The following is a 27,261-nucleotide window of genomic DNA, read 5'->3' as shown; positions in this document are numbered from 1 at the left end:
ACCCTTCCACCCCAGAGGTGGCCGTTTGCCCACCTCTCAAACATCAAAGTGATAGCATTTCATCCGGTTGTTAAAAAATGCCCTTTTGGCTCTGTCTAGGCCCCTTCTTTTTTTGAGTGTTCACCCTTCTCCTTTCTTATTTGTCCCAAACCTGTCCTGGATCCCCCTAGCCAGTCCGGTTTTCAGGATCTCCCCACTGAATATGTATGAGATAAATCTGCATGGGGTATATTGTCTTTTCTTACACTTTGCTTATAAACAGTAATTTTAACATCGCAGGTGCATAAGTTAAACTCATTTTCATGCACATATATTACTTTTGAAAATTGCCGGCACACTTCCACGGGCTGGGTGCAATGCCTAACTAATGCACAGCCTTTCTACAAGGAAAAGGTACAAGTGCACCCCCAAAACAGGGCTTCCCAAACCTTTAGCCAATGGGACCCCCACTTTAGCATAACCCCAGAAGAGGACGTGGTTCTCCTCTAACAATCACTACGGTCTCACCCTCCTTGCATACCAGCAGATCCCCTCCAGAGGACCTCCTCAAAGCCATTTTTATAGCCCAGCTCCTCTCTTACATCCTCCAGTGGATCTTCTGTCATTCCACCTCCCCCCAGCTAATCCCTCTCTTAAAACAGCTCCTCCTTCTCCAAACATCCCCCTGGCTGTGGTCACCAGCAACCTTTTCCTGTGGGCCCTCGACTAAAGTTGGATGATATTGGTGGAAAGAGCAGGTCGGCAGATGACGGGAGAGAATAGCAGAGGTCACCTCACTGTCCTCTTCACACTCAAGGCTGGTCCGAAGCCCGACTGAGATCTGCTGAAAGTCCAAAAGTGAGCCAGTGCAAGCCCACAGGTCCTGATTCCTCCTCCGCTAGGCCTTCAGAATCTCATGCAAGGGCAGGGCCTCTGAGTATGTCCTGGCTCACAGACCCCTGCCCTGATTTCCACTACTAATGCTGCTGCTGTCCCATGAGGCACCTCGAACCCCAACTGCAGTCCTGACCCCCAGTGTGGGAAACCCTACTGCCCGAGTGAGAGATATACAGAGACCACACACACACACAATAATATAATATACAAGGTATAGAGTAGTAAAATGCAGCTTTATTTACAGCACACATACTTCATTTGGGAAATTGCCAGGTTCTTGTGACTTGGATTGGCCACTGTTGGACACAGGATGCTGGGCTTGATGGACCCTTGGTCTGACCCACCATGGCAATTTCTTTTGTTCTTATGAGCATAATACATACCAAATCAGCATCCTGCCACTCAACAGGTCGGCAAACCCTAGTGCGACTGAAACACAGGAGCACAAAGCTTCAACGGGAAAGATCCTGTGCCACTGGTCAGCGCACAGGTGAGGCTCCAGCCTCCCACGGGAGAACCCCAAACTTTTATAGGGCTTTGTAAACAAGTGCACGAGCAGACAAGCGAGCCCGAGACCTTCCCGTCTCAGGAGAGAACTGCTGTCCGGGCATCCCGCTTCCTGCTAGGTGAAGGTCTCAGACACAAGGCAGCCACTTTCTTGCACACCAGCTCTGCTGACACAGCTCTTTGCTTGAGAAACAAGTTCAGAATATAACAGGACAGCAAAATGCTTGTTCTGAGAGCATTCTTTAACCCATCCTATTGCACCTGCCCTGAAACGTTTCTTGTGTACCTAAAACTATTTGCAAAATCGGGTTACCAAATCCATTTACATCCACAAACCTCTGGTTCTTTATGTCCCTAGACAGCTCTGAACGTTCACCCCACAAGGGGTGCCTCTTATTATGGCAGCATCCCACACCCCTTTAAAAAAAAAAAGGCTCGGTTTTCAGGCTTAAATTAGTGGCATGAGTGCTAATCTGAGCTTTGATACATATATATATATTTTTTTTCTTTGCCAGTTTTTCTCAGTTCTGTTCCTCTTGCTCCCTGCGGGGGACCCTAGAAGACAAACTCCCTCCCTTCTGTCCCCTGCTGCCGGCGCTGGGTTGGGAGCTTCCGAGCCGCCACTCCCTGCTCAGGAATGAGTTCCTTTGCTGGGACCTCCACACGCATCCGCATTGTTATTATTATTATTATTAATAACCACTGCTGCTGCATGCGGAGGCACCGAATCAGTGCAGAGGCTCGGCCACGGCTGGGGCGCCCTCCTGCGCGCGCGCGCTGCGCACACCTGGCAGCCGGGACTCGCCCAGGGACAGGAAGTGGGAGCCGGAGCCTGCGATCGTCCCAGCGCGCGCCAAGCGGCTCCAGCTCTGCGGCCTCGGCAGGCAGGTGAGGCTCCATCGGGGCAGGCTGGGGGGGGGGTCGCTCGCCCACCCCCACCCGCAGAACTTGCGCGGCTCTCGGGGGATCCCGACTGCCTCTCCCCTCCCCTACCTGCCCAGCACCTTGGTGCACGGGAGAGGGCCGGGCCGGAGGCCCCAGGTGCTTCTCTCCGTGCTTGATTGGAGGGGGAGGGGGCAAGGATTTCAGTTTCGGTTAGCGGGGGGGGGGGGGCCCCCCAGCCCTTCCCTTCCCTTCCCTGGCGCTGCCCGCAGAGCCAAGCACCCGAATCGCCCTTGTTTTGGGGTTAGTGGAAGGCTTTGTTCCCGGCGTTGACATTTTTCCGGAGGGTGCGCCCTGCCTTAGGTGCTGCACTGCTGCTCGTCATCAGGCTTCACGCCCGGGAGAGAAAGCCTGAGACTTTACGGAGCAGCCCTAGCCCGGCACAAAACTGTAAGTAGGAAAGGGGGGGATGGGCCCAAAAAGGGTAGGAGAGCTGGGAGCATTTATTAAAAGGTGCACCCAGCGAATGGCCGCCTACAGCCGGCAGGCTTCCTCTCTCCAAACAAAAAGACAGAGCTGGGGCGCGGCCGAGCTTCGCACTTTAGGCTTTGGTTCCCATTGCAGCTGGGAAAGGGGACGGGTGCTCGCCCTCCGGCCCTTCCTGCTAGCCTGAGCCGATCCCACGTGTGGCACAGGCATGGGCTGGCTCCAGCTGTGCACAAGTCTGGGCTCGTTAGGCAGCTGCGCAGTGAGGCTGGGGCCCGATTTAAAGGCAGGGTCACCTGCTTCAGCGATAAAAGGGATTATTTAGGGTTGATGTTGATGTGCTGACTTCACCTATCAACTCTTAAACCAGCTGATTGACAACTGTTGCCATGATATTTAAGGTTTTACATTTAGATAGTTTTAATCATAAATGTGTAAACCTAGGTCTTTTTGTGTATTAATGATTGCATAATTTCTCCTAACCCGTTTATGTAACACTTTAAAAATTAAATCAGCAAAAGGCTTCTAGAAATAAAATTTACTATGAAACAAAAGGCCAAGAACTATATGTATATAGATGCAGAGTAGCACATTTAAGACTAATCGGAGAAAATTCTTTTTCACTCAACACACAATAAAGCTCTGGAATTTGTTGCCAGAGGATGTGGTTAGTGCAGTTAGTGTAGCTGGGTTCAAAAAAGGTTAGGATAAGTTCTTGGAGGAGAAGTCCATTAATGGCTATTAATCAATTATACTTAGGGAATAGCCACTGCTATTAATTGCATCAGTAGCATGGGATCTTCTTAGTGTTTGGGTACTTGCCAGGTTCTTATGGCCTGGTTTGGCCTCTGTTGGAAACAGGATGCTGGGCTTGATGGACCCTTGGTCTGACCCAGCATGGCAATTTCTTATGCTCTTAGGCATACCTAAAGTATTTGGCACCTGGGGCACTTATTTCCTTTGGCACCCTCCTCTCCATATATAATTTTAAAATTTCCTAAACATCAATAAAATATTTCAAAACAGCAGACACATCAAATAACACACAATACATAAAATAAGGATTTTAAAAAATTCCCGCTCTCCATATGTCATCCCAAGATTGTTGTAGACGGGGGCACGCATGCGCACACACACAATATGTGCCCTCTCTCTCACATGCACACACATACATGCTTGGTGGGAGACGGAGGGAGCATGTGTGTGTGAGAGAAACAGAGGAAGCATGTGTGGGTGTGAGACACACACACGCTTCCTTTGTTTCTCTCACAAGACGGATATGCTTCCTCTATCTCTCACCCAAACACATACTTCTTTTCTCTTTCTCATACGTGAACACAGACAGACAGACAGACAAAAACTGAACTGGAAACCACAACAAGCCAGATTCTGTATGCAGTGCAGTAATAGAAAAGCAGAACATCACTATTCCTCAAAACAATACAATCAAGAAATATAACTCAATCAGAATAGTAAACCATACTAAATTATACATATCAAAACAGATAACATAAGAAGATGCCTTACAGGGTTAGACCGAGGGTCCATCAAGCCCAGCATCCTGTTTCCAACAGTGGCCAATCCAGGCTACAAGTACCTGGCAAGTACCCAAACACTAATAAAATATTTCAAAATAACACACATCACATCTAATAATTAAAACTAACACAGATAAAAAAAAAATCTCTTGCTCTCCATATCTGGAAACTTTAGATTTCTAGTCATCCTGAGATTGTTGTGGATTGGAGGAGAGCACAAAAACTTTAACCCCTCTCACACACACACACACAAATGCAGGCGCACAGGCACGCTGTCTCACAGAAACCCACACAGGCACTCGCGGCAAACCCATGCACGCACACCCCCTCAATCAGAGGCACTCACTCTCACACACACAAATACAGGCGCACAGGCACGCTGTCTCACAGAAACCCACACAGGCACTCGCGGCAAACCCATGCACGCACACCCCCTCAATCAGAGGCACTCACTCTCACACACACAAATACAGGCGCACAGGCACGCTGTCTCACAGAAACCCACACAGGCACTCGCGGCAAACCCATGCACGCACACCCCCTCAATCAGAGGCACTCACTCTCACACACACAAATACAGGCGCACAGGCACGCTGTCTCACAGAAACCCACACAGGCACTCACAGAAGCACGCACTCGCGGGCAAACCCATGCAGGCAGGCATGCACGCCCCCTCATTCAGAGGCGCTCACTCACCCTCACCGGCCCAATCTCTTGCACACATTTTAGGCCTCTTCATCTGCTGCCAGCTCCAGGAAAGGCCGGCAGCACCACAGGGCCTCGCTTTTGCTGGCGGGGAGTAGAAACCCCGCCAGCACATTACTTCTGTGCATCGCCGCGAGACCATGGCAATGGCACCCCTCCCTCTGTTAGCACCCGGGGCGGACTGCCCTCTTCGCCGTCCCCTTAGTACGCCTCTGTATATATGTACCTTGTTTAGTCCTTAATCAGTGTCTACTCAGCTCTTCTTGGCTCGTATTCATTAAATGGCACGTCTCTTATCACTGTCCAGCCAACGTCTGCAAGCACTGATGGCCTCCATTTGCCCCGATACGGTTTTCCCATGGTAAAATCGCTCCCTGCTCTGAGTGCGCAAAAATAATCATGAATCTGACCCCATCAGCCTCAACCGTGGTGTTCCCCAAGGCTCCTCTTATCTTCCACCCTGTTCAACATCTATGTGCTCCCCCTAGCCAAACTCCTCACAAACCTTGGAATAAGTATGCGGATGATGTTCAAATTCTCATCCCCTTCACAGACTCTATACCGAAAGCTCTTCAATCTTGGGATTCCTGCCTTTCCTCCATCAATCATCTCCTCACTAATATGAACCTTGCCCTTAACCCCCACAAAACTGAACTACTCATTATTTTGACCAACCCCACCCTCCTCGCTAACCCCCCATCACTCCCCAACCCATTCTCTGCACACACTAGAAACCTCGGAATCACCATAGACGACCAACTCTCTCTAAAACCATTCAAAGCCACCCTAAAATAATGCTACTATAAACTACACACGATTAAGAAACTAAGACCTCTACTACACTTCTCTGATTTCCGCACAGTGCTCCAATCCATTATCTTCTCCAAAATCGATTACTGTAATTCACTGCTCCTCAGCCTCCCTTCCACCACCACCAAGCCCCTACAACTCCTGCAGAACGCTACAGGCCGAGTCTTAACCAATACCCGTAAGAAGGACTTACACTGGCTACCCATCAACTCAAGAATACAATACAAATCCTTATCCATCATACACAAATCTATAATTAATGAAAACACGCACTGGCTTACACAGCCCCTCCTAATCCACACCTCTAACAGACGACACGCACCATCCACCAAGGTACCTTACACACCCCCCCCCAGACTCATAAAACTTGCCTACACAATGAAAAAGGCCTTTTCCCTGGCTGGTCCAATCCTATAGAACTCCATGCCCCACGACCTCCGTACAGAAACTTTCACTCCCAAATTAAAAAAAAAACCTAAAAACATGGTTGTTTCAACAGGCCTTCACCTAGACAGTCCCCTTTGTACAATCTGCTCACTATATTATTTCTGCACACCCCCCCCCCCCCGGCTGATCTCCTCCAAACCTCCCTAAGACTTAACTAAGCCCAGTAGACCACCCCATAATTGAAATCTTATCCCTTATATCGTAGTACTACAAGACCAAGTTAACTGAACCCTGTGCATTTAAATTCAAAAAGAAATTAAAAACTCTCCTGTTCAACCATGCTTACACAGAATAACTCCTTCCACTCCCCCTCGCAGTCCCCTTTCAGGTAACCTCCTTATTAAGGAGACTTTCATTGTAAATTGTTTTGGTTATTACCTTCTTGTTCTCCTATCCTTCCTACTGCCTTTCTGTTCTTCCCCCGCCCAGTTACATTCCCCTGTTGCAATGTATTTTCCAATCTTTCAGTTACTATGTGAACCGGTATGATGTCCCCACAAATACCGGTATATAAAAGTTTCTAAATAAATAAATAAATAAACTGCTTATTTTTTTTTTTAATTATCAATGTTTATCAATGTTTTGCTCATTTGCTATCAATTATCTTCCTATGTTCCTCTAAATATGTTCAAATGTTATTCTTATGCGTTCTGTGTAACGGTCGTGCCTGGTTTCTGGCCTTCCTCCCGTTTCTTGTAAACCGGTGCGATGTGCATACGGCTATCGGTCTATAAAAATGTTAAGATAAATAAATAAAAAATGTATTGTTAGGGATTGCGGCAGCCAAAGCTTTGCATTGCCTTGAGGAGGGTTTCCATCAACTCCTTGGAGTTACCTGCCTTGATTCTGAGAATTTACCACTGTTGAGTGCATCATCATGAAATAGCTTGTTCGAATATTTGGTTATTTTATATACCGTCGCTCCGCGGGAAGATCACAACGGTTTAGTGACGTAACATTCATCTTTGGGTCATTACGTAAATTGGTGTAACCCAATTTGGTAAAACACATACAATATAGCATTACCTGTGCTGTGACATGAAACACATCTGGCAAGAGAGATACGTTGCAGCTCACAGGTCTTTTACTTCTCGACTGAGGAGGGGCACAAGGGTTGTAGGGCTGGGATTCTGTTTGGAGGAACACAGGGAGTAGTCAAAAGCTGCTTAGTTCTGTGGTTACTTGGTATTGTTTGTGTTGTTGATATTGTTGCTTCTTCGGTCGGTTAGCATTTAAGTTAGATTATAAGTGTTTTTAAACAGCCATGCTTTTAATTCACGCCTGAGATCAGTAGAATTGTCTCCGGTAGTGAGTTCCATAGTTTTGGTGGTCCTGTGCAGAACATGCGATCATTTATTTGCTTTGTTTTATATTGTTCATTTTCAGGAATCTGAAGGCCTATAAAGACCCCTTTCTTTATCTTAGCTTCACTTAAACGTTGGATATTTAGGTCTGAAGTACTAGAAGGCTGGTTTAGTTTTGTCCATGGCCTTGACAAAGTTTTTTCATCAGACCCAGCTTCTTGTGACCAGAAATCAAGTACTGTCCAAACCCAATCGAAGAAGTGTATTAGTCATTTTCTGGTTTAATTTGAGATTCTTTCCCTTCTTCATTCACTTATTCTCCACAATTCCCAAGTCAAAGGTCTTATATACTGACCCAGTAGCAGATCTTGAAAACTCAAGGCAATCAATCGTAAGCATTTATTTTCATTTGCAGCGACCCAGATTTAGTAAAGTTTGACTACATTCATTTTGAAAGCATTTTGGCTGTAGACCAGTGCTATCCACAATGAATATGCATGAGATAGATTAGCATGCATTGCCTCATTTATATGCAAATCTATGTCATGCATATTCATTGTGGATAACCTGAAAACCCGGCCTGTTTCTGGCTCTTGAAGACCTGAGTTGGCCATCCCAGGGCTAGGTATATGGTGCCCTAGATCATTGGTTCTCAACTAAGTCCTGGGAACAAACCTAGCTAGTCAAATTTTCTAAATATCCACAATGAATATGCATAAGAGAGATTTGCATGCACTACCTCAATTGTATGCAGATTTATGCTATCTATATTCATTGTGGATATTCTGTCTGGATTGCTAACCCCTGCCCTAAACAGTTAGTTCCCCTAAAGCAGAGTTTCCTGAAGGTATAGGGCCCCAGGACACCCAGTCTGGTTTTTAGTATATCTATAATAAATATGTATGACATAGATGTATATGTATGACAATGATAAGGGGAATGGAACAGCTCCCCTATGAGGAAAGACTAAAGAGGTTAGGACTTTTCAGCTTGGAGAAGAGACGACTGAGGGGGGATATGATAGAGGTGTTTAAAATCATGAGAGGTCTAGAACGGGTAGATGTGAATCGGTTATTTACTCTTTCGGATAGTAGAAAGAATAGGGGGCATTCTATGAAGTTAGCATGGGGCACATTTAAAACTAATCAGAGAAAGTTCTTTTTCACTCAATGCACAATTAAACTCTGGAATTTGTTGCCAGAGGATGTGGTTCGTGCAGTTAGTGTAGCTGGGTTTAAAAAAGGATTGGATAAGTTCTTGGAGGAGAAGTCCATTAGAGAATAGCCACTGCCATTAGCAATGGTTACATGGAATAGACTTAGTGTTTGGGTACTTGCCAGGTTCTTGTGGCCTGGATTGGCCACTGTTGGAAGCAGGAGGCTGGGCCTGATGGGCCCTTGGTCTGACCCAGTATGGCAGGTTCTTATGATGTACATACACTGCCTCCATTGTGTGTAGATTCATTATGGACATCCTGAAAGCTTGACTGACCAGGTGTGTCTGGAGGACTGGTTGTGAAGCCCTGCCCTAGATACTTACTTATCCCTAGAGGGCGAGTCGTGTTAGTCTGATGTAGCAAATATGACAAGAGGTGGGTGGCACCGGACAGACGGACCAATTTATTGAGGCAGGAGCTTTGGAGGATAGAGTCTGCTTCATCAGATGCATCAACCTTATGAAGAAAGCTGTCCTCCAAAGCTCCCGTCTCAATAAATTGGTCCGTCTGTATGGTGTCACCAATCTTGTGTCATTTTTATCCTTAAAGCGGAACCTGATGGGGCGTGGACACCGCCAGAAAGACTGAAAATTGACAAACTTCAGTTCAAAAAGGTTACAATGATTTCAGCCTGCCAGGACTTCTCATGGCGCTGTCAGATCTGCTTCTGTGCACTCGATGCACACAACATTCGCTTTTCCTTAACTTGGCTTCATACGTTTTCTGGCTATGTCAGACCAGTACGAAATCCCCCGCTCCCCCAGCCTTGCACCTCAGTGATTAACAGCTCTCCCCTAGTGATGTCCTTTTATTTAGAAAATAAAATAAAATCCAGACCGCAGCATACCCTGAATTAATTCTGAGGTGATCTTAATGTGCACTCATTTGCTGTGGCCTGAAGCTTGCTCTTCCTTACATCTGGATGGATATTAAGTTTGAGACTTACCTCAGGCAGGAAACCAATTATAAGATTTGGTTTATATATGTATGTGTGCGTATCTATGTATATAATTTATTTTATGTCTTTGTTTATTTAGTGCATGCCTCTTCATTGGCAGCTCAAGCCAAGTTACATTCAGGTACTGTAGATATTTCCCTGTCCCTAGAGGGCTTATACTCTTAGGTTTATATATATAAAATCTCCACAGGGTAGTTAAGGAAAAGTCATTGAGGGTTACATGGTAATGGAAGTCCAGAGTGTGTTTTGCCAAAGTAAACCAACTAAAGCTTATGTTGGTTTTAATCTGGCTAGACCGGCTACAGGCACAAACTCAAAACCGGCAGTACAAAAGCCAGTTCTGAATTATTTCTCTCTCTGACATAGCCATAGGGCTGTTCAGTTTGGAGAAGAGACGACTGAGGGGGGATATGATAGAGGTCTACAAAATCATGAAAGGACTTGAACAAGTTAATGTAAATCAGTTATTTACTCTCTCACATAATAGAAGGACCAGGAGGCACTCCATGAAGTTAACAAGTAGCTCATTTAAAACAAATGGAAGAAAATTCTTTTTCTCTCAGTGCATAGTTAAGCTCTAGAATTCATTGCCAGAGGATGTGGTTACAGCATGTAGTGTAACTGGGTTTAAAAAGGGTTTGAATAAGTTCCTAGAGGAAAAATCCATAACGTGCTATTACAGTAATTAATAAGCAAGAGTAGCTTGTGATTTATTAATGTTTGGCTACTTGGCAGGTATTTGTGACTTGAATCGGCCACTGTTGGAAGCAGGATGCTGGGCTTGATGGACCCTTGGTCTGACCCAGTATGGCATTTCTTATGTTCTTATGTGATCTGCCTCTGCTGGGTCTCCAATGCATGCAGTTTATCTCATGAATATTAATTGTGGATATCCCGAAAACACAGCTGGCTGGGGCCTCACCAGGACAGGTTTGGGAAGCCCTGGACCAAGGAAATCATACAGCACCGTCCCGTCCCCCCCCCCGTCCCCCCTCCCCCCATCAGCAGAGAGAGACTGAGCCGATGCTGGCTTTACTTCCATTGCATGCTGGAACATTTAGTTCCAATTTCTTAAGCCTGAACTACAGGTTCCAGCATGCAGTGGGCAGGTAAACCAAGACTGCCTCAGGCTCTCTCTACTGATAGCTAGAGAAAGGTAAATCATCATGACAAATGCCGACCTGCCATTACATCGGAGAATGCTTTCAGCTTGTGTGTCTGATTGTTTTCCTCCTTTGGTTTCATTTGTTTTTATTTGTGTATTTATTTTTATATTTAAAAAAAAAAAATGTTCAGTGCAGACTACAGCAAAACATTCTGACTTTCTCCTGGGCCTTGCCAATCTGGTAGAAAGAATTACCACAAGTACTTCCTGGGAGATTCCATGCTGTTCAGGCGTTATTTACTGTGATTGAGATAGGGCAGGTTTAGGGGTTATCTTGCTTTTATTGCTGTTGATACTGGTTCTGTGTTATGTATTTCTATTGTTATGTTTGTGTGGCTTTATGTGCTGGATTATGTATGCTCTTTTATAACATGCCTTGAGCATCCTCAAGGGGATGGGCTCAACACAGAAATGCAATATTTTCTTTTCTCTGAAGAATGTTGGAATAAAATGGCAAAGACCATAGATAGGTCAGGATATCCTTCAGATGTATTTGGCTGCATAAGTTTTAAAACCCTGAAAGCAAGACTTTTGTGGTCCTTTAAGGACCAGAGTTGAGAACCCCTGGATTATACGCCATTCAGTAAATTAGCAGAGTTGCCAAATAACCAGAATAACTGGGCAAGCTGCATGGGCCTAGCTGGGCTTTACTTACTATCATCTACTTGATTACAATGTTGAGAGGTTGGGTAACAGGTATGAGGTAGGGGAGCTAGTGTTGTATGATCATCTGCCTAGAATGGTAGAAGAACAAAAACAGAAGACAATAAAACAGGATTTGTTAAGGAGTGATATCCTACAGACAGTCAAGCTTGTACAGCTGGGAGAAATCCTTAACTTGAGCAGTATAGACGTGAACAACTGGGCAAGATGTATGGTCCTCGTCTGCCATCATCTATTGTAGGTTACCCAGTTTCGGAAGGGAAACCTTTGCTCAGTCCTGGCGTTTGAGCTTCTCTTTAAGAGCCTTATGGGGTCCGTAGGCCTCTTTCTTCCGTTGCCTGTTGAAATATCAGGACCAGCCTGAAGTCTCACGTCAGAAACACGTAGCAGTTTGGTCACAGTTACATTTGCATGTGTGGCGAGGACTTCAGCTCGCCCAGCTGTTACTGTCCTTAAAATGTTGCGTTAAAGTTGTATGAGAATAACGCCATCCATTGGCCTTGAGACCGGACGCGGTGCTGCTCGTCACAGACCGCAGTTCCTGCCCACGTCCTGCCACCCTCTGCCCCAGCTAAGAGGAAACTGAAGCAGCTCTAGAGTCGGGGGTGGCAGCCGGGGTTTCACGAGGGTCACGTCTAACTCACAAAAGGCTCCCGGGGCTTCGGAGACTGCAGGAACGGGATGGAAACGATACAGCACAGGTTCCCTCACCAGCACCTTCCCCTCTCCACATACCTCACCGGCAAAAGCAGCAGGCACAAGGTACTTATGTACTTGCCCTGGAACTACCCCGGTAGTTTCTCTTGGGAAAATTTGCTGGTGCATACGCAGGTAGAAAAATGTTTGTGTACATTGTTGCTGGGCAGCTTATTGAACATTGCCCTCCAAATAACCGTTTGCACCATTTGAATCGAAGTAAGCTGGGGGCACCCCGAACCCTATCGACCTACAAAGCAAGAATATAGCAAAGAGTGTGGAGAAAGCAGCCACAATCAGGAGGTGCGGCTGAGAAGGAAAGAGAGTCATCTTTTCATGCAAAAAGTGTAAAGGTAAAGCAGATGTTAGGATAAGCAACAGAAAGGTGGCCCAGGATTAGGAACAGCAACCAAGCCAAGGAACAGACAAGGCGCTTTGATTTCTTTGCAAATTGATTGTTCCTTTCTCGCAGCTTCAGACGGTGTCTTTTTTTTTTTTTTTCCCCCTTTGCCTGCATCTGATCCCTGGTTCAGGTTCCTGAATCACTTGCTTTCCCAATGCAAAGATCCTTAGTAATGGAAGAATCGATGAGGTTACGCCATTTCCAGGGATCTGTCCAAGTCCAGCAGCTTGGGACCTCTTGGAGATGAGGGACAGAAACTTTACATCCACCCTGACCTTTCTGACTACTGGGGACCCCCTCCCCCTCCCCCCACCACCACTTCATTCATTCATTGACTGCAAATAGAAGACGCAGGGACTGCAAATACCACAATGCCCCAGGCTGTAAGTTTAAAAACCCAGGACTGGACAAAAGTGCAGCACTAGGAGGGCAGAGTAGGCCTTTGTGCTAAAAAATCTTTAAGGGGGCCTTTAAACAGGGTCCTTATCTTCAGCATAAATTATTTCGGTTTTGAAAAGTTGAACTTTCCAAATAACTACAGCGCACTGATTATCTTCCCTGGGACAACCCAGGCCTTGCATTTCATGCTGACAGCATGAGACTTGAAAACAGTCCCCAAGAGAACATTCATATCTCCTTTTGCCAATTTTTTGCAAATCCAAAAAAAAAAAGGAGGCAAAATAGTCTGTTTCAGTTCTCCTGCGTTTCCTGTTTAGTAAGCTTCTCCCCATGGAAGGAAGTCAATTTTAAAGCACAGCAGTGATAGCCAAGGACAGGGCGCTGGTAGGACACAAGTTTGCATACAGTGGCAGCATAGAAAAGCACCGAATTGTAAAAGTGGAGCCCCTGTTTTGATTCCTCTACCTTCTGCTCATTGGTGACTTCCTGTCCTCAGACTTGCAGTGCAAGCTCATTGGGGAAGCGGCATTGTTGCTCCCCTCAGTTGCTGGTTTTCAAACACTAATTTGTCCCGCTTATTTTCTCTCCGTGCCCTACACTTACCCACCCCACTGCCAATTTTTCTTATATAGATTTTAGGAAGGAAGAACTCTTTTGCTTGGATTAAAGTGGCTCACTCAAATGCCAATTTTTGAGGCAGATTTAAATTCGGAAAATTATCCTGGCCTCGTAGACTTTAACCAGTCTGAAGGACTTAGCACTGGTTGGGTTTTCAGGATAGAGTGCACTCATCCCTTACGGCCTCCCAAGCAAAGTTGTAACTTAATGAAACATAGAAACATAGAAATGACGGCAGAAGAAGACCAAACGGCCCATCCAGTGGGCAATTGCCCGAGGATTCTCAAAACGAACTTTGAAAATCCTCAGTAAAGTCCACATGCACAATGCACTTGCAGACTTCACCGTTGGGCTGGGAGTTATAAGATTACCCTCCCTGTGTGTAGTGCATTTGGGGTGGGGAGAAAAAGAGTCAGAATGCGGCATTGCCTGTAGAAGGACCTGTCGCCACCACAGCCGGGACTGTAGCGCATTCCTTGCCTGTTATTGTTGGAGGAAATAACTGAAGCTGAAAGAATTCTAATCTGTTTTTTTTAATGGGCTACAGTAGGGAGTTCTACAGGGCAATGAAATGCAGATGTGCCGATTTAAACCCTTGAATATGTAGAGCCTGCGGAAATATGCGAGTCACGCAGCATGTTGCTTTAACTGTCCCATCGTCCTTTCAAATAATTTATGGCCAGAGTGGCTTTCTGCCATAATCCAGGAATTTTATTTTAGATATCTCTCTGCCTGAAGACAAAAGCCTGCGATTTTTCAGCTTTTTAACAGAAAGAGCACTATAGAGTGAGCGAGCCTCCAAAAGCTACTTCAGTTTAGCAAGCTCTCTTTGTGGGAAAATGTGCTGGAAGCCAGTAGATACGAAGATTCGTTAACACAGATTTCTCTTTTTTTGACTGCTGTCAAATACCGAACAAAACTGTCATTGTCAGGAAAGCAACTCAAAATTTGTCCTGGCCCCTGATTTGCTGTAAAGAAGAGCCCTGTGCAACAAAGGGGAGCCCAGTGTACATGCCGATGGCATTCAGCGATAATTGGGCTCCACTGCAGTACAGGACATAATGACAGCGATTCATCCATCAGCTTTCAAATGGTTGGGTTACTGGCCTTAGAAATTGGCAAAATTGTGCTTTGCTTGGGTTCCAGGACTGACCATGCGCTCGGTAATGAAATGGATGGGGTCCCGGGGCGGCAAGGCTGGGGACAAAATCGTTCCCTTACCAATCCTAACAACTGAGCAGGAACAAGATGTTACTCATCCTTCAAAAAAAAAGTTGCTTCTCCCAAGAGGGCCTCATAAGTGCGAGACAGTTCCTCTTTTTCTTTAGAAGAAACCTTTAAATAATCGCCATGCGTTTTGGTTTGAATTTCTGGTTCATTTAATGTTTATTTCATTTTGATTCTTCTCCTGAACCAAAAAACCCCAGATGAGATTATCTTCCCCGAAGCCTTCTTGCCCCTGAGGAAAACACTTGGGATCTGAGTGGAGCGTCCCATCCCCACTGACCAAACCTGCTTTGTGGCCCAGCCTCTCTGATTCCTGCCCCCAAAGAATTGACCAGGACACGGAACCTCCCTAGCCCCTACTAACCCCTTCTGTTGAAAAGTGATTGCCAAGAAGAGGGCAGGAGCGCTGATCAAAGCTCGTTAAGAATAGCGCTCGCTGCCTGGAAGACAGTGCCGAAGTGATGGCCGAATAGGAAACCGGCGCCGGCTGGAGCCGAGACATCACTTTGCTGCCAGAGACCATTTTTAAAGGACTTTCTTGGTCGCCCACCTCCTCAGTGGAAGACCTGATAACTGGGACGGGCCAGTTGTGGTTCGGAGAGGTCTGGGTGGAACCGGCTCAGGTTCCTGGTCTCTGCTTGAGGGGGAGGGGCGGAAATGGAAGGCCTGGGGGAAAACATTTTTTTTTCTCTTTGTTTAAAAAAAACAAAACAAAAATACCCAAACATTTCTAGGTATTTTCGTGAGAGATCATTTTTAGTTCATTTCATTCAGAACGAACCAAACATTTTCACTTATGTTTTACACATTTTGTTTCAAATGAGTGTACATCCCTATTAAATAATTGTAATTTACACAAACTAAAGATACTCTGAAGTAATAGAAAAAGGATAACTACAAGTAAATTTAGGCTTCAGAATGAGTGTTTCTTTTGCATCTCTCTAGGAATATATTTCAGTTTTCTACCCAACTAACTTGTCTCATCCAAAGAAGGAGAGTATTGCTCCTTTAGGAGGGAATTTTCAAACCGTTGCACTGGAACACGCGTACATGATATTCTGTAAACCTTGTACGTGCATAACTGCAGTGTCGTACACAAATTTGATAGGAGAAAACCAGGGCAGTCTTGCAGGATTCATAAGTATTGCATGCAAGTTGCAATTTTGTAAGAGGTATAGGCAGAGACGTTACTGAACTTATCTGAACAATTTTACACCTGCAGGCGAAATCAGACCTGTGTTTTGTCTGCAGTTCTTGGGCGGGAGGTTTGGATGGAACTGGTGGAGGTTCCTGGTGAAAAGCTTAGAGGGTCTAAGTGAATTTGTAGAAGGAAGGATGAGCGAACTGGTGATTCCAAGAATGCCCGCAGATAAGTATTTTCAGAATGGTGCACATGCAAGCTTTAAAATATACTTGCCTCCACGTTTAATTATTGCTTATGCGCGAAGTATTACACTCATTTCACATGTATTTTTTTGCAGGTATACTTGTGTAAGGAAATGTACATGCATAGTTTAAGGGCAGCAATAATCCTGGCACACAGTTTATAAAATACTAGTAGAAATCTTTGTGGGCCCACTTGGGTGTGCAGTTTAAGAGTCCAACTTTGACAGTTGTCAAAGTTGGACTCTTAAAATATTGGGATTCCTTTTTATAAGCAGCATCTAAAACTTCTTGGATGCTCTTCAAGAAAGTTATTGTTCTGGCATTTCTACAGTACAATGTCCCTCCTAGGAACTGTCTCCTGTGGAAGAATTTGTACAGGTCCATTTTATCAGCCATTTTCTTTTCTCTTTAGGTTCTCGGTCTACCGACAACATGTCTCAGAGACATTCTGATGGCTCTTTGGCAGATGACTCCTCATACCTTCTGGAGCGCAAGTTTTACTCGGATTTAAATCTAAACACAAACTCCTCAAATGTGAATCGACATTCCTTGCAGGCCATGGACAACGCTGCCTACACCTCGGAGCCATCTCCCACTTCTGCTGAGCCGCACAGGATTGTCCTGAGCACACAGAGCCCCGCTGCTCTAAAAATGGGCACCCAACAGATTATTCCAAAGGGCTTGGCTGTAGCGTCAAAGACGAAGGTGCCACGCCACCACAGCTTTGCAGCGGGAATGACGCAGAAAGAAGCAGCACGATATGATCCAAAGAGGGTGTCTGCTCCTATCCTTTGCATGGATAATGCGGAGGAAGATGAGGATGAGGACAGTGGAGGAACACTGCAACGGAACCTGAGGAACCAGTCTTACCGGGCGGCCATGAAGGGCTTCAGGGATGAAGGAGAACCTATTAGAGCTTTCTCAACTTTGAAGCCAGTGGCAGAAGATTCCACGGTGCCACCACCAAGGAGTCCAGGCAGATCAAAGGTACATATTGGCCATTAAGAGTGCTCTATCATCAACATGTTATACTTTCAACTGCCTCAGACAGATTCTGTGTTCTTTTTTGCTGTTATTTAGGAGCTGGTTATGTTAAAATGTAATAGTGAGTGACCTGTGATAGTTGGGAGCTCTAACCTCCTTCGGGGCCTTATGTGAAGATTAACTTCCCTTAGCAGCTCTTGGAGAGACTCCAAGCAATAGGACAGACCTGGAAACAAGCCAAAATATTACAGAAAAAAAAGAGCTGTTTTAGCTTTTTTTGTTTTGTTTTGTAGCTCTATAGAAAAGCCCCTTATGTTTTCAACTTTTGATCAGCTACAAACAATGATGCTTAGATAAATGTATCCCTGACCCAACATTTTATTTAATTCAAAATAATTTTTCCAAACTCCTCAAACCAGGGTTGAGGGGGCACATAAGAATTGCCATGTTGGGTCAGACCAAGGTCCATCGAGCCCAGCATCCTGTGTCGGACTGTGGCCAATCAAGATTGCAAGTACCTGGCAGATCCCATAGAGCAGATCTAATTCCTGTTACCCACTCCCAGAAATAGCAATAACTTTCATTAATCTACCTGGCTAAGAAAGTGGTATGGACTTTTTCTCCAGGAACTTGGCCATTCCTCTTTTAAACCTCTCTATGCTTGTCGCCTTGACCACGTCCTCTGGCATCAGAGGACACCATGCTGAGTGGCAGCCATCTTCAGCAAAGCTTCAGAGAATGCTACTTTGCCTGTTAGGCCTCAACTACCCCATCTCCTTCCAGGGAAGGGAGGCCAGTAGAGTGTTTCCTGCTCGTCTACCCTCTTATCATCTTTCTTTCTCTCACTGCTCCTCTGTCTGGGTCTGTGTGTGTAACAGAAAAAATGTATGCCTACTTAGGCTTTATCTTGACCATGGAGCAGTAGACTATTCTTGAAAAACAGTAGTCAAAGTAAAGATAGCATCAAACGTATGCAGTTGGCATTATATTTTCTAGGGATGAGAATCGGTTCCGGTTTCGACATTGTGGACCAGCGGGAAATCTTTGTTTCCCGTGGGCCAGATGGTTGTTTTTTTCGGCTGTCCCGAGCCGAAAAAAAACCCAACCCACCCCGACCCTTTAAATCTGATTATTTAGAATCCCCCACCCTCCTGACCCCCCAAAAAAACTTTCCTAAAGTACCTGGTGGTCCAGTGGGGGTCCCGGGAGCGATCTCCCACTCTCGGGCCGTCGGCTGTCAGTAAACAAAATGGCGCCGATGGCCCTTTGCCCTTACCATGTGACAGGGGCTATTGGTGCCATTGGCCGGCCCCTATCACATGGTAGGAGCAATGGACAGCTGGCGCCATTTTAAAAACTGGCACAGGCCATCCATTGCTCCTACCATGTGATAGGGGCTGGCCAATGGCACCGATAGCCCCTGTCGCATGGTAAGGGCAAAGGGCCATTGGGGCCATTCTGATTAGTGGCAGCCAATGGCCCGAGAGCGGGAGATCACTCCCAGAACCCCCGCTGGACCACCAGGTACTTCAGGAACGTTTTGGAGGGGTCGGGAGGGTGGGGGATTCTAAATAGATTTAAAGGGTCGGGTGGGTTTGGGGTTTTTTTTTTCTGTGTGCCCTTTCTCCCTCCCCTCCCCCCCCCCCCCAAAACGATAATAAAACCGCACAAAAATTTCGTGGGGTTTTCCTGTCGCTTTCGGGGACCCCCTGATATTTGACGGATGAGAAAATCTGGTTCGATATTTTCATCCGCCAGAAAAACAGTTCACATCCCTAATATTTTCTGCCTGATGATAATGACACTAAAAGAGGCGTGTGTCACAAGAGTTTGTGTACATCTGCCAACACAGTGTACATACTTGGCGGGCCTCCCCAATGGAGCCCCCATCCTCGCCCTCACATGTGGGTGAGATAGTGCCATAGGTGTGATGGGACTGTAGCTGGGCTTTGAGCATAGAGAGAAACTGCTCTAGAAATCCTAGAAATCACAATTAGCTCCGAAGCTTAAAGGCATAGCCTAAAGGTTCAGGCAGACAGTTTAAGGTCTCAGTGACAGAGTTCCCTTTTTACAGCCTCATCCCATAGCTGACAAATGTGTGCATGTGAAGTTATGCACCTGCACTGGGGAGGCTTGGAGTCACACGGGTGTGCAAAGACACTGCTGGCAGCACTGCCTCAGCGGTTTCGGAGCCCCTGCTGATTAGTGTTACCAACTGGCTCCAGATTTACAGGACAGGTCGATTTGAGTCCTGGTTTTACTCACCTGCATGCAGATATTTATAGACTTGCTTTTCCTAGGAAATGCAACAGGGAAATCAACACGTCCCAGCATGTAATGGGTTAAAACCAGGACTGGATCAGCCTTTCCTGAAAATCGTCAGGCACTTGGCAACCCTACTGCTGACATCAGAGTGCTCACCTAGCAGACCTTCACTTCCAGTCTTGGGTGAAGCACCTGTGCTACCTGGTGCCGTTCCCACAATGCCCACAGGTCCTTCTCACCTAGCAGACCTTCACTTCCAGTCTTGGGTGAAGCACCTGTGCTACCTGGTGCCGTTCCCACAATGCCCACAGGTCCTTCTCACCTAGCAGACCTTCACTTCCAGTCTTGGGTGAGGCACCTGTGCTACCTGGTGCCGTTCCCACAATGCCCACAGGTCCTTCTCACCTAGCAGACCTTCACTTCCAGTCTTGGGTGAGGCACCTGTGCTACCTGGTGCCGTTCCCACAATGCCCACAGGTCCTTCTCACCTAGCAGACCTTCACTTCCAGTCTTGGGTGAGGAACCTGTGCTACCTGGTGCCGTTCCCACAATGCCCACAGGTCCTTCTCACCTAGCAGACCTTCACTTCCAGTCTTGGGTGAGGAACCTGTGCTACCTGGTGCCGTTCCCACAATGCCCACAGGTCCTTCTCACCTAGCAGACCTTCACTTCCAGTCTTGGGTGAGGCACCTGTGCTACCTGGTGCCGTTCCCACAATGCCCACAGGTCCTTCTCACCTAGCAGACCTTCACTTCCAGTCTTGGGTGAGGCACCTGTGCTACCTGGTGCCGTTCCCACAATGCCCACAGGTCCTTCTCACCTAGCAGACCTTCACTTCCAGTCTTGGGTGAGGCACCTGTGCTACCTGGTGCCGTTCCCACAATGCCCACAGGTCCTTCTCACCTAGCAGACCTTCACTTCCAGTCTTGGGTGAGGCACCTGTGCTACCTGGTGCCGTTCCCACAATGCCCACAGGTCCTTCTCACCTAGCAGACCTTCACTTCCAGTCTTGGGTGAGGCACCTGTGCTACCTGGTGCCGTTCCCACAATGCCCACAGGTCCTTCTCACCTAGCAGACCTTCACTTCCAGTCTTGGGTGAGGCACCTGTGCTACCTGGTGCCGTTCCCACAATGCCCACAGGTCCTTCTCACCTAGCAGACCTTCACTTCCAGTCTTGGGTGAGGCACCTGTGCTACCTGGTGCCGTTCCCACAATTACCACAGGTCCTTCTCACCTAGCAGACCTTCACTTCCAGTCTTGGGTGAGGCACCTGTGCTACCTGGTGCCGTTCCCACAATGCCCACAGGTCCTTCTCACCTAGCAGACCTTCACTTCCAGTCTTGGGTGAGGCACCTGTGCTACCTGGTGCCGTTCCCACAATGCCCACAGGTCCTTCTCACCTAGCAGACCTTCACTTCCAGTCTTGGGTGAGGCACCTGTGCTACCTGGTGCCGTTCCCACAATGCCCACAGGTCCTTCTCACCTAGCAGACCTTCACTTCCAGTCTTGGGTGAGGCACCTGTGCTACCTGGTGCCGTTCCCACAATGCCCACAGGTCCTTCTCACCTAGCAGACCTTCACTTCCAGTCTTGGGTGAGGCACCTGTGCTACCTGGTGCCGTTCCCACAATGCCCACAGGTCCTTCTCACCTAGCAGACCTTCACTTCCAGTCTTGGGTGAGGCACCTGTGCTACCTGGTGCCGTTCCCACAATGCCCACAGGTCCTTCTCACCTAGCAGACCTTCACTTCCAGTCTTGGGTGAGGCACCTGTGCTACCTGGTGCCGTTCCCACAATGCCCACAGGTCCTTCTCACCTAGCAGACCTTCACTTCCAGTCTTGGGTGAGGCACCTGTGCTACCTGGTGCCGTTCCCACAATGCCCACAGGTCCTTCTCACCTAGCAGACCTTCACTTCCAGTCTTGGGTGAGGCACCTGTGCTACCTGGTGCCGTTCCCACAATGCCCACAGGTCCTTCTCACCTAGCAGACCTTCACTTCCAGTCTTGGGTGAGGCACCTGTGCTACCTGGTGCCGTTCCCACAATGCCCACAGGTCCTTCTCACCTAGCAGACCTTCACTTCCAGTCTTGGGTGAGGCACCTGTGCTACCTGGTGCCGTTCCCACAATGCCCACAGGTCCTTCTCACCTAGCAGACCTTCACTTCCAGTCTTGGGTGAGGCACCTGTGCTACCTGGTGCCGTTCCCACAATGCCCACAGGTCCTTCTCACCTAGCAGACCTTCACTTCCAGTCTTGGGTGAGGCACCTGTGCTACCTGGTGCCGTTCCCTCAATGCCCACAGGTCCTTCTCACCTAGCAGACCTTCACTTCCAGTCTTGGGTGAGGCACCTGTGCTACCTGGTGCCGTTCCCACAATGCCCACAGGTCCTTCTCACCTAGCAGACCTTCACTTCCAGTCTTGGGTGAGGCACCTGCGCTACCTGGTGCCGTTCCCACAATGCCCACAGGTCCTTCTCACCTAGCAGACCTTCACTTCCAGTCTTGGGTGAGGCACCTGCGCTACCTGGTGCCGTTCCCACAATGCCCACAGGTCCTTCTCACCTAGCAGACCTTCACTTCCAGTCTTGGGTGAGGCACCTGCGCTACCTGGTGCCGTTCCCACAATGCCCACAGGTCCTTCTCACCTAGCAGACCTTCACTTCCAGTCTTGGGTGAGGCACCTGCGCTACCTGGTGCCGTTCCCACAATGCCCACAGGTCCTTCTCACCTAGCAGACCTTCACTTCCAGTCTTGGGTGAGGCACCTGCGCTACCTGGTGCCGTTCCCACAATGCCCACAGGTCCTTCTCACCTAGCAGACCTTCACTTCCAGTCTTGGGTGAGGCACCTGCGCTACCTGGTGCCGTTCCCACAATGCCCACAGGTCCTTCTCACCTAGCAGACCTTCACTTCCAGTCTTGGGTGAGGCACCTGCGCTACCTGGTGCCGTTCCCACAATGCCCACAGGTCCTTCTCACCTAGCAGACCTTCACTTCCAGTCTTGGGTGAGGCACCTGCGCTACCTGGTGCCGTTCCCACAATGCCCACAGGTCCTTCTCACCTAGCAGACCTTCACTTCCAGTCTTGGGTGAGGCACCTGCGCTACCTGGTGCCGTTCCCACAATGCCCACAGGTCCTTCTCACCTAGCAGACCTTCACTTCCAGTCTTGGGTGAGGCACCTGCGCTACCTGGTGCCGTTCCCACAATGCCCACAGGTCCTTCTCACCTAGCAGACCTTCACTTCCAGTCTTGGGTGAGGCACCTGCGCTACCTGGTGCCGTTCCCACAATGCCCACAGGTCCTTCTCACCTAGCAGACCTTCACTTCCAGTCTTGGGTGAGGCACCTGCGCTACCTGGCGCCGTTCCCACAATGCCCACAGGTCCTTCTCACCTAGCAGACCTTCACTTCCAGTCTTGGGTGAAGCACCTGCGCTACCTGGCGCCGTTCCCACAATGCCCACATGTCCTTCTCACCTAGCAGACCTTCACTTCCAGTCTTGGGTGAAGCACCTGCGCTACCTGGCGCCGTTCCCACAATGCCCACAGGTCCTTCTCACCTAGCAGACCTTCACTTCCAGTCTTGGGTGAAGCACCTGTGCTACCTGGTGCCGTTCCCACAATGCCCACAGGTCCTTGCAAGCCTGTATACCTCTTTGTGGTTGCATGCACCCATACACAGATGCAATAAACGTGGCTAAAGGTGAACCGGTAGATGTAGCCTTAGCTAACAGGTATTATACAGCTCCACATGCCAGGCCAGTGCAGGGAAGGAAGGCAGCCAGTCTGTGCTCCCAAGCAACTGCAGGCCTTCTAGCTCTTGGGCTGTGGGGTTTGTCTAACCTACACAACTCTCCCTTCTCCTCAGTTGTCACACAGCTGCTGACATGCTGTTAGAGCAGCGAGAAAGTAGAAGAGATTTTGTTTAGTGAGGAACATAAATAGGGTTTTGTGCAGATTGCCTTTTAGGTGGAGTGAGGACCCAAGAAAGGGTTCCAATGTAAAGTCTTGGGGTGATTAGAGTAACTTGCCGTTAACATCACACAGGCTTTACATGTGCACTGTGAACTCTCTGTCCTGAACTCCTGCAGCTGCAGATTTAGGATCAGTAGAGAGAAAACCCACCCAGGGCTTTGTCCTTTTCCAGTAGTCCTCTGACTGAAGACTTAGGTCATGATAACATTTAGTGTCAGAGCCAGAGAGAAGGGCCATGGTTTGGTCAGAGGTGATATATCTTCATTATGTTACAGGCCAATGGTTTGTAATAAGTGCACTAATACCTTTGCATAGCTAGTCAACCCATTGGTGAAGACATAGCTACTGCACCTCGGATGCCGTAGGCCATATGATCTTGCCTACTTGGAATGTCCACTGGCGCTCTAGCATGCAAGGTCATGAGGACCCCCAATCTTTCACCTAGTGAACCCGTAAGAGAAAAAGCACACAATAAAAATAGTACAAGCAGGAATTTTTTTTCCAACCTATGAGCACTTTATTACACAGCAAATGTCAACAGATTGAAAGCAAGTCAAGTTCTTTGGTAATCACATTCTTCAAGGAAAAGAGATGTAATTGCACATCACATTGTAAGTGAAATGAAGAACACATTGAGTGCATCCTCTGCATACATTGTTACAAATGGCAACGTTACATATACAGTGTTAGCATCTTATCCTTTTTGCTCAATAATGATTATTACAGCCATGAACACAGGAAGCGGAAGTGGTACCCCAATAGCTACAGTATAGCTCTAATGTTAGACCTGATAGCAGCACAACTATGTGATGTAAACCAAATGGGCCCCACACAGCCCATGTTGAAAGAGCGCACTAAAAGTTGGGATAGTGTAAGGCCAGAGGCAACAGAGGTTAATTAGAAGGACCAGGACTGGAGAGCGCAGCATGGAGGCAGGAGTCCCAGGCAAAGACACAGCAGCATGGAGGCAGCAACAGCAGCATGAGCTGAGATGAGAAGAGACTGGAGACAGCATCAAAGAGGCTAGAGTACGGGCAGAGCATAGAGGAGGGCTTTGGAGCTAGGTAGCAGGACCACAGTGGCAGACAGACTATCCCTTAAGAAAATAAGAAATTGCCATACTGGGTCAGACCAAGGGTCCATCAAGCCCAGCATCCTGTTTCCAACAGTGGCCAATCCTTCTTCTAGCCGGTACAGGAACTCTGTAGAGAGGCCTGGCCAGGCTTGTTAGTTCAACTATTATTTGGTATTTGATGCTACCCCTTCTGCTGTCTGATAGCCCCTTGCCACGTGGGGGGGCGGGCATGTTTTTGGGAGGCCTATCCCTCAGGCATCTATCAGGCTGGGGACTGCTGTGGGACGTGGAGCCTTGTGATGCTGGGGAAGACACCAGTGGAGGCTCGAGCATCCTTTGAAGGATTTGCGTGAGGACGCTAGTCATTGTGTTGAATGATGTGGCCACTATCGTTAGAGCCTGTGTGTATGCGGCAGTCTGAACCCACAGGGCCTGGGTCTGCCCCTCTTGAGGTGCACCCCTTGCCTCCTTTCCAGCTGGTTCAGCTGCTTGTGCATTAACTCCTCTCGGTGGCAGGGATGGTGGCGATGCTGCTGGCAGTGCTCTGCTGGTGGTGTGGATTATTGAAATTTGGGCCTCTGAATGTGGCATGAGGGGGCTGCTTGGCTGCTCTTGCCGAGAGCCTGGTGATTCAGGCTGGCGCCATGGTGGGCTGGCTTGAGTCCGGATTGGGTTCCTCCATGAAGCCAGAGATATTCAGTGGGCTGGCTGAGCCCAGGGGTTCAAGGATATGCATAGCCTCCTGCGGCAGTGGCAGCTGCTGATCCTCCTCCTCCTCACTCACCTTTGTCTGGACATCCATCAGCAAGGCCCTCTGCAAAAGGGCTGGTGCGCTGCTAGTCCCTGGCGCTTGCTGGCTGGGACCAGCAGCTTTGTGGGTGAGAGCTGTGGAAACAAAGAATAAGACCTAAGAACCAATGGCAGGAAGTATCCATTTTCCATGTGGCATCAGAGGAGCACTTTGCATCTAAAGCATGTGAGCATGTTATGCCAAATGATGTCTACAACCGCTGCAGCCTTGTCATTTATAGGTGAGGTGAACTTACCGGCTGCAGCTCACGTGGGGTCCAGCCGCTCAGCCATGCTCTCGAACACATCCGGTCCCAGCCGTTGTACGAGGCTCTCCTCCATGGCTGCGAGGATGATAGGACAAGGGGCTCCTCCTCCGGTCTGGCGTATGTTATTTCAGTTCACCACCTTTTCCTTCAACTATGCCTTGATGTCCTGGTACCTGTGGGCCACCTGCTTCCCCGCTGTGTTGGCGATTGCCTGGGCAGTGGTGCGCCAGATCTGGCCCTTGGCTGCTTTTGAGGTCTTGACCACACAGTTGCTGACAGCATGGCTTAATGCTCCAGGACCCCTGCAAGCACCATCTTGTTGTCCTGAACTTGAGAGCACTGAGACTAGGGCGACCTGCTGCATGGCTGCCAGAAGGGGTGCATTTCCACTTCCAGAAAGGTGTCCTCCCTTCCTGCCCCTGCACTGCAAACTCCCTTCCAATCTGCCCTCTCTCTCTTATCACTAGCTTTCCATCCTCCTCCCTCCGACTTCGCCTACCTATCCTCTTCTCCTTCCCGCCTCTTCCTATCCCTTTCCCTCCTTCCTATCTCTACTCCTGTCCCTGTCCCTTCTCCTCTTCCTAGCACTCCTACCCTCATCCTCCCACCTCCTCTTCTCCCGCTCCTCTCCTTACGCCACGCCTCTCCTCTCCTCCACCTAACACCTTCCAAGTGCTCACTCCTCCTCACCACTACTCCTCCTCACTCCTCCACAAAAAATGACTGACAGACAAACGTGACAAACTAACAAATACTTCCACACGCAGGAAAAGACAAAGGAACAGGGAAGCTGATGAGAAACATGAAAACAAAGGGCACAGCACTCGGAAATCACTAGCTGAACTCCTATTGTAACCACTATCCAACAACACACCTCCTCTCCACTCTCTCCCATGCCTAACACACCCTCAAAGAGGCAGCTGCAGGAAACTGGGCTGTATAAACTGGAAAAATAACCCACCATGCACAAATCAACGTGCAACGCAGCATGCTTTGCGTTGCTTGCCTATGCAGTAGGCAGGAAATTAGCCTAACCCTGCCCAGGTGCTATTTCCGCTACATTTATAGCAATCTGATGAATCTAGGCCTAAGTTGGTACTTGAGGCAGTGGTGAGAAAAGTGACGTGGAGCATCAGTGGAGAAAGCGGGATTTGACCGCTGGCTCTCAGCCCATTGCGCCAACCTCTCCTTTTAAAAGGAATAATACAAAGATATTAATATATTTTTTGTTTTGTTTTCTTGCTAAAAAAAAAAAGACTCCATTGCTACAAGGTAGGAAACAAGAGTGGTCCCCTGGGAAGAAAATTATTTTCAAAAGCAAAAGGCAATGGAAGGTAGCGAAGGTGATGCTGCTCCTCCCAGGCCACACAAGTGTAGCTCAGAATCCACCTCCCAAAAAAAACAACCCAAATCAATAGCCATCTAACGTTCTAAGACCTACGCAGGCCACGTTAGACCCTGCAGGTGGCATTAATTGTGGTGGTCCAGAGTCGGATTTTCAGCCAGAGGCTGCTAGCAGATAGAAATTAAATCAACAATTTATGGATAAGTCCAAATTTATGGCAAGTTAAAAAAAACAAAACAAAACATGCAGGATGGGACAGCGGCTTTTCCACTGG

At 48.0% G+C, this 27,261-nt stretch overlaps 1 protein-coding gene across 2 annotated transcripts in view; it reads left to right on the top strand.

Annotated features, from left to right (window-relative positions):
- Window positions 1-2,086: 2,086 nt before the first annotated feature.
- The window catches only part of ARHGEF16 (Rho guanine nucleotide exchange factor 16), a 69,733-nt gene continuing 44,558 nt past the window's right edge, over window positions 2,087-27,261 (top strand). Inside the window, exons 1-2 of one of the 2 annotated variants that reach the window (XM_029578150.1) lie at window positions 2,087-2,271; window positions 16,699-17,273. In XM_029578150.1, the coding sequence (XP_029434010.1) occupies window positions 16,719-17,273 (555 nt within the window). In that variant the 5' untranslated portion in view covers window positions 2,087-2,271; window positions 16,699-16,718. Of the gene's footprint in view, window positions 2,272-2,523; window positions 2,716-16,698; window positions 17,274-27,261 lie in introns of those variants that run through there. The other variant, XM_029578151.1, reaches the window with a different exon arrangement.

The sequence above is a fragment of the Rhinatrema bivittatum genome, chromosome 15, assembly GCF_901001135.1.
Source record: "Rhinatrema bivittatum chromosome 15, aRhiBiv1.1, whole genome shotgun sequence".
Taxonomy (NCBI): domain Eukaryota; kingdom Metazoa; phylum Chordata; class Amphibia; order Gymnophiona; family Rhinatrematidae; genus Rhinatrema; species Rhinatrema bivittatum.
Note: the sequence above shows the minus strand (reverse complement) of the source record. Positions and strands in the feature narration are given on the sequence as shown.